Source organism: Salmo salar, chromosome 14 (genome assembly GCF_965601325.2).
Source record: "Salmo salar chromosome 14, fSalSal1, whole genome shotgun sequence".
NCBI classification, from domain to species: Eukaryota; Metazoa; Chordata; class Actinopteri; order Salmoniformes; family Salmonidae; genus Salmo; species Salmo salar.
The window spans coordinates 46,031,220-46,044,476 of NC_138304.1; the positions used below are offsets into that span (position 1 = coordinate 46,031,220).

General features: G+C 43.3%; 2 protein-coding genes across 3 annotated transcripts in view; one reads left to right on the top strand and one right to left on the bottom strand.

The window, feature by feature from the left end:
* Positions 1–2,049: 2,049 nt before the first annotated feature.
* On the top strand, positions 2,050–3,870 carry LOC145860304 (uncharacterized). Its single transcript, XM_082960665.1, has 2 exons — positions 2,050–2,127; positions 2,381–3,870. Exon 2 carries the CDS (start codon positions 2,411–2,413, stop codon positions 3,470–3,472), a length of 1,062 nt encoding a protein of 353 aa, XP_082816791.1. The 5' UTR covers positions 2,050–2,127; positions 2,381–2,410; the 3' UTR covers positions 3,473–3,870.
* A 3,448-nt stretch (positions 3,871–7,318) lies between these two features.
* Positions 7,319–13,257, bottom strand: part of LOC106569756 (insulin receptor) — a 222,522-nt gene continuing 216,583 nt past the window's right edge. For both annotated transcript variants that reach the window (XM_045694442.2, XM_082961009.1), the window contains one exon: positions 7,319–10,365. In XM_045694442.2, the coding sequence (XP_045550398.1) occupies positions 9,879–10,365 (487 nt within the window). In that variant the 3' untranslated portion in view covers positions 7,319–9,878. The remainder of the gene's footprint in view (positions 10,366–13,257) is intronic.

Consider the following 13,257-nt stretch of genomic DNA (forward strand, 5'->3'; position numbering starts at 1 on the left):
GCATTGCAAATAGTTGTATTTCAGTCCTTGACTAATAATGTTCTGTACTATGTATTGCCATGTTTCATGTGGACCTCAGGAAGAGTAACTGATGGGGATCCTAATAAATACCAAATAGGACGTACAGTGATGAGCACAGTGAAAAAGAAGACCGAAAGGAATTGACAACCATTAGAAAAATGGAAATCACTTGCAAACCACTTGCGCAACGAGGCAATGACATGCTGTAAATTACATGTGGAAAGTTAAGTTTCTGGGCGTACACATCATAAACTGAAATGGTCCACCCACACAGACAGCGTGGTGAAGAAGGCGCAACAACGCCTCTTCAACCTCAGGAGGCTGAAGAAATTTGGCTTGTCACTCAAAACCCTGACAAACTTTTACAGATGCACAATCAAGAGCATCCTGTCGAGCTGTATCACAGCCTGGTACGGCAACTGCTCCGCCCACAACTGTAAGGCTCTCCAGAGGGTAGTGAGGTCTGCACAATGCATCATCAGGGGCAAACTACCTGCCCTCCAGGACACCTACAGCACCCGATGTCACAGGAAGGCCAAAAAGATCATCAAGGACAATAACCACCCAAGCCACTGCCTGTTCACCCCGCTATCATCCAGAAGGTGTGGTCAGTACAGGTGCATCAAAGCTGGGACCGAGAGACTGAAACACAGCTTCTATCTCGAGGCCATCAGACTGCTAAACAGCCATGGCTAACTCAGAGAGGCTGCTGCCTATATTGAGACCCAATCACTGGACACTTTAGTAAATGGATCACTAGTCACTTTAAACAATGCCACTCTAATATTGTTTACATATCTTACATTACTCATATCACATGTAAATACTGTACTCTATACCATCTACTCATCTTGCCTATGCCGCTCGGCCATCGCTCATCCATATACTTATATGTACATATTCTCATTCACCCCTTTAAATTTGTGTATTAGGTAGTTATTGGGAAATTGTTAGATTACTTGCTAAATATTACTGCACTGTCGGAACTAGAAGCAAAAGCATTTCGCTACACTCGCATTAACATCTGCTAACCATGTGTATGTGACCAATAACATTTGATTTAAAATATGAGCAGGCTAAATGGCTGTTGTTGTTGAATTGCTACATTTAAATATGAGTTACTATATTATTTTTTACTAGACCTAAATGTACATTGAAGTATTATTTGCAGTTGTCACTATGACAATAAACACACCCTGAAAGCACTGAATGGTCTGAACCAGTATCTGTGTGCTAGAGACCTCATGAATGGTCTGAACCAGTATATGTGTGCTAGAGACCTCATGAATGGTCTGAACCAGTATCTGTGTGCTAGAGACCTCATGAATGGTCTGAACCAGTATCTGTGTGCTAGAGACCTCATGAATGGTCTGAACCAGTATCTGTGTGCTAGAGACCTCATGAATGGTCTGAACCAGTATCTGTGTGCTAGAGACCTCATGAATGGTCTGAACCAGTATCTGTGTGCTAGAGACCTCATGAATGGTCTAGTTTTACCCCCTTATTAATAGGCAGCTTGCAGTAGGATGCGTTGATCCGTTGACTGACAGATGTAGTACAGTAGAACTAAAAACAGTCCTGTAGTCTGGATGCCCACCAACGTTTTATAGTTATGTAGCCAATAGTTTATCGTTATAGTTCTTGGCTTGGTGGATGGGCAGACCTAAACCCAGACACAACACAATTAATGATATTATCACAACAGAACTAGCCTACTAGTAAGTCTAGCTAACGTTGGCGAACATGACTGAAATGAATATAAATTAACACTTATACACTTACACTTTAATTGACTTTTATACACTACAAATTGACTATCAAATAATTTACTATGGCAAGTTTTCCGTCAGCGAGCTGCAGTATGGGAGTAAAGCTATAGTCGAATCTATCAATTCCGTTGTTTTGCTGTGTCCATAGCAACGGTCAAAAATGGGGTGGAGTCAATGCGCATTGGGTTGTCAACCAGTGACATCATTCTAGAACTATCCACAGCTGTGCTGGAACGACCCTTGACCTCTGTCTGTGACCATGGAAACGAGATGATTGAGAAATGATGCAGTTTTTTCTTCAATCACAACATCTCTCCACATCAGGACATATGCACAGGTACTGTGAGAGTTTGAAGTTACATAGTTAATTAAGTTTAGGTTCAATATACATGTGCAAATAGTTAGCCCTATGTAAAGAACTGGATATGCCTAGCCTAGCCTGTAACGTTTCTCTAGGCTACAGTAGCTTGCTTAACAATTTTCATAAATAACAGTTGTTGAAGTAAACAAAAAAAATTAGGTCTAGTTTTCCAACTGTCAAACTTTCCAATTTAATTGTAATTTAAAGTCATTTCTGTGCATTCATTCAGATAATTGGACAGACTGACAGACAGTGAAACATGGAGTGCCATAGTAGGCCACCTGTAGAGCAGAGGGAGCCACTGGCCAAGAAGGGTGATGGGCACCAGAGAGACTTTAAGATTGTGAGGGTAGACAAGAGGAGAAAACATATCCAGGGGGATATGGACATAGCCAGGAGCATGAGTGGCCTGGTGAGAGGCCTCATTGCAGAGCATGGCTGTGGGGACACCATCAACCAGCCAGTGGGCCTCAGGAGGAGCAGAGCTGGGGGTCAGGAGGCCTGTCGGGGCCCCGACCCTGCCCGAGTCACCATCCTGAGGAGGGAGCCCGTGGCCCCTGGGGCCGGGAGGTCTGAGGGGAGGACAGTGGACAGGGCGACAGGGATTGGCCGTGAGCTGCGTTGCAAGAGCACAGAGGCCTTGGGTGAGCAGTCCACTGTGGTGATCAAGCTGCCTGGAGGAGGGAGGACAGAGATACAGGCAAAAAGAGCCAACACCCCAGGCAGGGGTGTAGGGGGGGCTCCACTGAAGCGGAGGGAGGAGTGGACCCCATACACCTCCCACCCTGCCCTGTCCCAGGCCATTGGAACCAGTAGGGAGAACCAGGAGGGAGAGGCTCATCAGCAGAGCTCCATGAAGGGACAAGACAAGAGAGCCCTGGCGCCTATGCCTCAAGGTGGGGGACGACAGTGGGGCCCCAGGGGGGTCGACACAGTACGGTGGTACAGCAACTTGCCCCTGCATGCCGACAGAGGCCCCATGCCATTCCGTCGGAAGAAGAGCGTGAGCATGACGGGCAGCGTGTCGTGGGCTGACGACCAGTACTGGGCATGCTGGGACGGCTGGGACGAGGTCATCATCTGGGGAGACGAGGGGAAGAAGGAGGAGAGGAGGGGGAGGCAGAAGGGTGAGGAGGAAAGGAGGGGGAGGCAGAAGGGTGAAGAGGAGAGGAGGGGGAGGCAGAAGGGTGAGGAGGAGAGGAGGGGGAGGCAGAAGGGTGAGGAGAAGAGGCAGAAGGGTGAGGAAAGGGGGAAGAAGGAGAGGAGGGGGAACAGCGGACAGATGGAGGGCCATGGAGAGAAGGACCAGTGGAGGAAGTAGACTCGGACACAGACAGGAAGCCAGGGATGTGGAGAAGAAGGGAGGACAGCACCTATACCTCACAGTATTTATCACTTGTCCTGCAGTCTGCTACTGAAGTTCCAAGAAAATCCTTTTCATACTAGAGTAGAAAATAAACGGATGGCTATCTTTTTGAAATTCTGTTCTGACGGTTTTGATATTTGTTAGGATTCCAATGAGACCAAGCATTACAGAAATGTAATAGGCAGTGGTGTCTGAGCCAAGTCTGGAGGTTTATATAGCACTCAGCTTCTCTGATCTGCTGATAAACCATCAGATGACAGTTGGGTTTTGTTTACTTTTTATAGGTCAGCTGTGTGTGTGTGTGCTTGTGTGTTGCACAAAAACACTTGTCACTACTCACCAATAACCTTTTTTCTTGTCATGAACAGACACCAATGCAACAAGACCTGAATGAGTATTATTGAGTAGAAAACAAATATGTGAATCTATTGAGTGTAATGTGGTGGACCTTGTTTTGCAGTAACCAGAACTGTGTAAAGATTACCCTGAACTGACCTTGGACTGCACTGCCCCTGTGTGGTAAAAAGGCTATGAATTGGCTTGTTGGTACTGTATGGATTTTGAAACCTCCGTTTCCCCCTTCCATTTACACAGTAATGTCCAAACTATTTCAAGACTCTTTCTATACGATGCAATGCGTGGGTCAAAAGCAACACAGTGTATGTATGATATACATACATCATTATCCAATCTTCTTGGGATAGCACCTTTATAACAATATTTTTAAGCCTTTAGATGAATGTGAATATACAGTACCAGTCAAAAGTTTGGACACACTCATTCCAGGGGTTTTCTTTATTTTTACGATTTTCTACATTGTAGAATAATAGTGAAGTCATCAAAACTATGAAATAACACATAAAGATTAATGTAGCAACCAAAAGAGTGTTAAACAAATCAAAATATATTTTATATTTGAGATTCTTCAAATAGCCACCCTTTGCCTTGATAACAGCTTTGCACACTTGGCATTCTCTCAACCAGCTTCATGAGGTAGTCACCTGGTATGGAGTTCAATTAACAGGTGTGCCTTGTTAAAAGTTAATTTGTGGAATTTATTTTCTTCTTAATGTGTTTGAGTCAATCAGTTGTGTTGTGACAAGGTAGGGGTGGTATACAGAAGATAGCCCTATTTGGTAAAAGACCAAGTCCATATTATGCCAAGAACAGCTCAAATAAGCAAAGAGAAACGACAGTCCATCATTACTTTAAGACATGAAGGTCAGTCAATCCGGAAAATGTCAAGAACTTTGAAAGTTTCTTAAAGTGCAGTCGCAAAAACCATCAAGCGCTATGATGAAACTGGAACTCATGAGGACCGCCACAGGAAAGGAAGACCCAGAGTTATCACTGCTGCAGAGGATATGTTCATTAGAGTTAACTGCCCCTCAGATTGCAGCCCAAATAAATTGTTCACAGAGTTCAAGTAACAGACATCTCAATATCAACTGTTCAGAGGAGAATGCGTGAATCAGGCCTTCAAATCAAATCAAACTTTGTCACATGCGCCGAATACAAGTGTAGACCTTACCGTAAAATGCTTACTTACAAGCCCTTAACCAACAGTGCAGTTCAAGAAGAGTTAAGAAAATATTTACCAAATAAACAAAAGTAAAAAATAAGAAAAAGTAACAATAACAAGGCTATATACAGGGAGTACCGGTACAGAGTCAATAATGAGGCTATATACAGGGGCTACCGGTACAGAGTCAATAATGAGGCTATATACAGGAAGTACTGGTACAGAGTCAATGTGCGGGGGTACAAGTTAGTTGAGGTAATATGTACATGTAGGTAGGGGTGAAGTGACTATGCATAGATAAACAGCAAGTGGCAGCAGTGTACAAAACAAATGGGGGGGGGGATGTCAATGTAAATAGTTCGGTGGCCATTTCATTAATTGTTCAGCAGTCTTATGGCTTGGGGGTAGAAGCTGCTAAGGACCCTTTTGGTCCTAGACTTGGCACTCTGGTACCGCTTGCCGTGCGGTAGCTGAGAAAACAGTGTGACTTGGGTGACTGGAGTCTCTGACAATTCTTTGGGCTTTCCTCTGACACCGCCTATTACATAGGTCCTGGATGGCAGGAATCTTGGCCACAGTGATGTACTGGGCCGTACGCACTATCCTCTGTAGCTTCTTACGGTCAGATGCCGAGCAGTTGCCACACCAGGCAGTGATGCAACCGGTCAGGATGCTCTCGATGGTGCAGCTGTAGAACTTTTTGAGGATCTGGGGACCCATGACAAATCTTTTCAGTCTCCTGAGGGGGAAAAGGTGTTGTCGTGCCCTCTTCACATCTGTCTTGGTGTGTTTGGACCATGATAGTTTGTTGGTGATGTGGACACCAAGGAACATGAAAGTCTCGACCCGCTCCACAACAGCCCCATCGATGTTCGGCCCGCCTTTTCCTGTAGTCCACGATCAGCTCCTTGTCTTGCTCACATTGAGGGAGAGGTTGTTGTCCTGGCACCACACTGCCAGGTCTCTGACCTCCTCCCTATAGGCTGTCTCATCGTTGTCGGTGATTAGGCCTACCACTGTTGTGTTGTCAGAAAACTTGATGGTGTTGGAGTCGTGTTTGGCCACGCAGTTGTGGGTGAACAGGGAGTACAGGAGGGGACTAAGTACACACCCCTGAGGGGCCCCGGTGTTGAGGATCCGCATGGCAGACGTGTTGTTGCCAACCCTTACCACCTGGGGGTGGCCCAACAGGAAGTCCAGGATCCAGTTGCAGAGGGAGGTGTTTAGTCCCAGGGTCCTTAGCTTAATGATGGGCACTATGGTGTTGAAAGCTGAGCTGTAGTCAATGAACAGCATTCTCACATAGATGTTCCTTTTGTCCAGGTGGGAAAGGGCAGTGTGGAGTACAATTGAGATCGGTTGAATTGCTGCAAAGAAACCACTACTAAAGGACTTGCTTAGGCCAAGAAACACGAGCAATGGACATTAGACTGGTGGAAATCTGTCCTTTGGTCTGATGAGTCCAAATTTGCAATTTTAGGTTCCAACTGCTGTCTTTGTGAGACGCAGAGTTGGTGAACAGATGATCTCTGTATGTGTGGTTCCTACTGTGAAGCATGGAGGTGTGAATGTGATGGTGTAGGGGGGGCTTTGCTGGTGACACTGTCAGTGATTTATTTAGAATTCAAGGCACACTTAACCAGCATGGCTACAACAGAATTCTGCAGCGATCCCATCTGGTTTGCACTTAGTGGGACTATCATTTGTTTTTCAACAGGGCAATGACTCAGAACACACCTCCAGGCTGTGTAAGGGCTATTTGACCAAGGAGAGTGGTGCATCAGATGACCTGGCCTCCACAATCACCCGACCTCAACCCAATTGAGATGGTTTGTGATGAGTTGGCCCGTAGAGTGAAGGAAAAGCAGCCAACAAGTGCTCAGCATATGTGGGAACTCCTTCAAGATTGTTGGAAATGCATTCCAGGTGAAGCTGGTTGAGAGAATGCCAAGAGTGTGCAAAGCTGTCAAGGCAAAGGGTGGCTACTTTGAATATAAAATATATTTTGATTTGTTTAACACTTTTTTGGTTACTACACGATTCCATAGGTGTTATTTCATAGTTTTGATGTCTTCACTATTATTCTACAATGTAGAATATAGTAAACTTAAAAGAAAAGCCCTTGAATGAGTAGGTGTCCAAACCTTTGACTGGTACTGTACATTGATTACATAAAGACCTCACTCTGAGATCAATTGTACACACATACCACATCCTGACGTAATAAACTACATAGTAAACAATTACAGACGCATGAGGAGAGAGACAGAGACAGAGCGTTGTCATGTTGCACCACACTGCTTTATTTATCTAGAGCAGACAGTTTGATTTGATATCAACGGGCCGAGCTCCTCCTCCTCCTCCTCCTCCTCTTACTGTGCATCTGATACAGAGAGGAAAGACAAAGTGCTGCTGGTTGATCACAAGTCCAAATGATTATTAGTATGATTTCTGGATTAGAAAAAATAAACATAAGAGACAAACATGTAAAAACATTTTTTTCTACAGACCGGAAATACCTCATGAAACACAATGTCAACAACTATGTAGAAAAAACCATCAATAATATATTTATATATATATATATTTATATTTTCTATACCCACTAAAATATACCAAAAGAAGCATCTATTGGTCATCTGAGGAACTCGTTTTTAATTATTATTATTTTTTTATGTTTTTTTCTCCCTCAAACAGATTTTTAAATATCCTTCAGCTGTAAATGTGAAAACTCAAAATGAGAAAATGAAACCTAAATAAATAAAAAAAATATAACCAAAGAAATATGTTAATTCTTTATGTGATGTTTGTAATACTGCAGAGTGTGAGGAGAGATGACAACAAGCTTCTCCAGTGGATCAATAAAGTTTGTTCGAAGATTCGAAAATGGATTTGACACATTCATCAACCCAAAAGTTAGCTAGTTCTCAAGTCTCAGAAAGTCTGTCGTTCCTTGACAACTTGAGAGCACAAAGAGACAGAAACAGCTCCATGACATTAGATGCAGGTCACAGACAGACACACAGCTCCATGACATAAGATGCAGGTCACAGACAGACACACAGCTCCATGACATTAGATGCAGGTCACAGACAGACACACAGCTCCATGACATTCGATGCAGGTCACAGACAGACACACAGCTCCATGACATAAGATGCAGGTCACAGACAGACACAGCTCCATGACATTAGATGCAGGTCAGACAGACAGACACAGCTCCATGACATAAGATGCAGGTCACAGACAGACACACAGCTCCATGACATTCGATGCAGGTCACAGACAGACACACAGCTCCATGACATAAGATGCAGGTCACAGACAGACACAGCTCCATGACATTAGATGCAGGTCAGACAGACAGACACAGCTCCATGACATAAGATGCAGGTCACAGACAGACACACAGCTCCATGACATTAGATGCAAGTCACAGACAGAGATAAAAGGGCACTTTTACACTGAGCGACACCATGGGGGACCTCCATGGCCCAGGGAGGCCCAGGGAGACCCAGGGACCCAGCGAGGGCTGAGCTACCCAGGGAGAGAGCCTCAGCTTGGGGAAGGGACAGTCTGGAGAGTCCTGGGGTTAGCAGCCTTCAGGTTGACCCAAAGTTTAGTTATTTTCACAGTTGATTTCTACCTCCGCCACACATTCATGGAAACTTGGCAATATTAAAAAAAGAAAACAAAGATTGAGGACAAGAGAGAAGCAGTAGAGAGGGAGGTTCGTCTTTCTTGAATACAAAAAATGTATGTGTGGTTGGTTGTATGTTCTCTCCTGGTTGACATTGGACAACGTGGCTACATACTGTAGTGTAATGAGGGTGGCATCTTGACAACAGAGAGCAATAATGTCCTGAGATGTGTACTTCCAGGAGGCCTCTGAACAAGTGAAAAAAGTGATCATCTATACAAAACAACAAAACTATATTCATATCAATTCATCTGTGGGAAAGACATGGGGATAATGTTCTGTTAGGAGGGACTAGACCCTTACCCCATATAATGTTCTGTTAGGAGGGACTAGACCCTTACCCCATATAATGTTCTGTTAGGAGGGACTAGACCCTTACCCCATATAATGTTCTGTTAGGAGGGACTAGACCCGTACCCCATATAATGTTCTGTTAGGAGGGACTAGACCCGTACCCCATATAATGTTCTGTTAGGAGGGACCAGACCCTTACCCCATATAATGTTCTGTTAGGAGGGACTAGACCCGTACCCCATATAATGTTCTGTTAGGAGGGACCAGACCCTTACCCCATATAATGTTCTGTTAGGAGGGACCAGACCCTTACCCCATATAATGTTCTGTTAGGAGGGACCAGACCCTTACCCCATATAATGTTCTGTTAGGAGGGACTAGACCCTTACCCCATATAATGTTCTGTTAGGAGGGACCAGACCCTTACCCCATATAATATTCTGTTAGGAGGGACTAGACCCTTACCCCATATAATATTCTGTTAGGAGGGACTAGACCCTTACCCAATATAATATTCTGTTAGGAGGGACTAGACCCTTACCCCATATAATATTCTGTTAGGAGGGACTAGACCCTTACCCCATATAATGTTCTGTTAGGAGGGACTAGACCAGGGGTGGGCAATTCCAGTCCTCATGGGCCTGATTGGTGTCACAGTTTTGCCCCCAGCACCAGCTAACACACTTGACTCCAATAATCACCTAATCATGATCTTCAGTTTAGAATGCAATGTGATTAATCAGCTGTGTTTGCTAGGATGGAGAAGAAGTGTGACACCAATCAGGCCCCAGAAGACTGTAGTTGTCCACCTCTGGACTAGACCGTTACACCCATTTAATGTTCTGTTAGGAGGGACTAGACCGAGGGAGGGCTAGTGTCTGTTGTCCGTTAGTCTTTCCCCCGTTCATGTGTGTGTACGGGATGTGTTCCTCGTAGTTGTTTTGTCTCAACCCCAGTGACGAACCCGCCTCGTCCCGCTCAGAGCTGTGGTCCCCTCTCTGGGAGAAAGAGGAACTGTGGTCCCCTCTCTGGGAGAAAGAGGAACTGTGGTCCCCTCTCTGGGAGAAAGAGGAACTGTGGTCCCCTCTCTGGGAGAAAGAAGAACTGTGGTCCCCTCTCTGGGAGTAAGAGGATGGGTCTAGGGGAATGCTCTCCATGTTGTCCATGTCCAGGTCAAAGTCCTCCTGCTCCGGAGGCTTGTTCTCCTGGCTATAGTAGAAGGAGACCTCCTGGAAGGACTGGTGAAGGTCCTCGTGGAGCATCTCAATGATCTCCTGGAAGCTGGGACGCAGCTTGGGGTTGTACTGCCAGCACATTGACATCAGATTGTGTCTGAGGAGAGAAGAGGAGGAAGAGAGGAGGAAGAAGAGGAGGAGGAGGAGAGGATAAGGAGGAAGGGGGAGGAGGAGAGGAGACAAGGAAGAAGAGGGGAGGAGGAGTGGAGAAGGAGGAGAGAAGACAAGGAGGAAGAGGGGAGGGGAGGAGAGGAGGAATAAAGGAGAGAGGAGAAAAGGAGATGATAGGTTTTGTATCAAAGTTATTGTAACAACTCAATCAGGATTTCACCAATATCACCACTATCCCCAATATCATCAATATCCCAAATATAATGATCACCAATATCCCCAAAATCATGATCACCAATATCATCAACATCCCGATCAGCAATACCCCAATATCATGATCACAAATACCACCAATATCCCCAGTATCATGATCACCAATATCCCCAATATAATGATCACCAATATCATGATCACCAATATCACGATCACTAATATCCATAATATCACCAGTATCATGATCCCCAATATCATGATCACCAATATCATGATCACCAATAACCCCAATATCATGATCACCAATATCATGATCACCAATAACCCCAATATCATGATCACCAAAATCATGATCACTAATATAATGATCACCAATAGCCGCAATATAATTTTCACCAATATCATGATCACAAATATCCCCAATATCGTGATCACCAATATCATGACCACCAATATCCCCAATATCATGATCCCCAATATCGTGATCACCAATATCCACAATATCATGATCACCAATATCATGATCCCCAATATCATGATCACCAATATCATCAATATCATGATCACCAATATCCCCAATATCATGATCACCAATATCCCCAATATCATGATCACCAATATCCCCAATATCATGATCACCAATAACCCCAATATCATGAACACCAATATCATGATCAACAATATCCCCAGTATCATGATGACTAATATCATGATCCCCAATATCATGATCACCAATATCCCCAATATCATGATCACCAATATCCCCAATATCATGATCACCAATATCCCCAATATCATGATCACCAATATCCCCAATATCATGATCACCAATATCCCCAATATCATGATCACTAATAGCCCCAATATCATGATCACCAATAGCCCCAATATCATGATCACTAATATCCCCAAAATCATGATAACTAATATCCCCAATATCATAATCAACAATATCATAATCACCAATATCATGATCACAAATATCCCCAGTATCATATCACTAATATCCCAAGTATCATTATCCCCAAAATCCACAATATCATGATCACCAATAACCCCAATATCATGAACACCAATATCATGATCACCAATATCCCCAATATCCCCAATATCATGATCACCAATAACCCCAATATCATGAACAGCAATATCATGATCAACAATATCCCCAGTATCATGATGACTAATATCATGATCCCCAATATCATGATCACCAATATCCCCAATATCATGATCACCAATATCATGATCACCAATATCCCCAATATCATGATCACCAATATCCCCAATATCATGATCACCAATAGCCCCAATATCATGATCACCAATAGCCCCAATATCATGATCACTAATATCCCCAAAATCATGATAACTAATATCCCCAATATCATAATCAACAATATCATAATCACCAATATCATGATCACAAATATCCCCAGTATCATATCACTAATATCCCAAGTATCATTATCCCCAAAATCCACAATATCATGATCACCAATAACCCCAATATCATGAACACCAATATCATGATCACCAATATCCCCAGTATCATGATCACTAATATCATGATCACCAATATCATTATCACCAATATCCCCAATATCATTATCACCAATAGCCCCAATATCATGATCACCAATATCCCCAATATCATGATCACCAATATCCCCAAAATCATGATCACCAATATCCCCAAAATCATGATCACCAATATCCCCAAAATCATGATCACCAATATCCCCAAAATCATGATCACCAATATCCCCAAAATCATGATCACCAATATCCCCAAAATCATGATCACCAATATCCCCAAAATCATGATAAACAATATCCCAAATATCATGATCACCAATATCATGATCACTAATATCCCCAATATCATTATCACCAATATCCCTAATAGCATGATCACCAATATCCCCAATAGCATAATCCCCAATATCATGATCACTAATATCCCCAATATCATGATCCCCAATATCCCCAATACCATAATCACCAATATCCCCAATATCACGATCACCAATATCCCCAATATAATGATCACCAGTATCATGATCACCAATATCCCCAGTATCAAGATCACTAATATCCCCAGTATCATGATCACCAATATCATGGTCCCTAATATCCCCAATATCATGATCACCAATATCCCCAATATCACGATCACCAATATCCCCAATATCACGATCACCAATATCCCCAATATCACGATCACCAATATCCCCAATATCATGATCACCAGTATCATGATCACCAATATCCCCAGTATCAAGATCACTAATATCCCCAGTATCAAGATCACTAATATCCCCAGTATCATGATCACCAATATCATAATCCCTAATATCCCCAATATCATGATCACCAATATCCCCAGTATCATGATCACCAATATTATGATCACCAATATCCCCAATAATATGATAACCAATATCATGATCACCAATATCCCCAAAATCGTGATCACCAATATCACCAATATCATGATCACCAATATCCCCAGTATCATGATCACCAATATCATGATCACCAACATTATGATCACCAACATCATGATCACCAATATCCCCAGTATCGTGATCACCAATATCCCCAGTATCATGATCACCAATATCCCCAGTACCATGATCCCCAATATCCCCAGTACCATGAT

What these genes read in the sequence shown, in the direction of transcription:
- LOC145860304 (XM_082960665.1), top strand. Translation starts at nt 2,411, where the DNA reads ATGGAGTGCCATAGTAGGCCACCTGTAGAGCAGAGGGAGCCACTGGCC.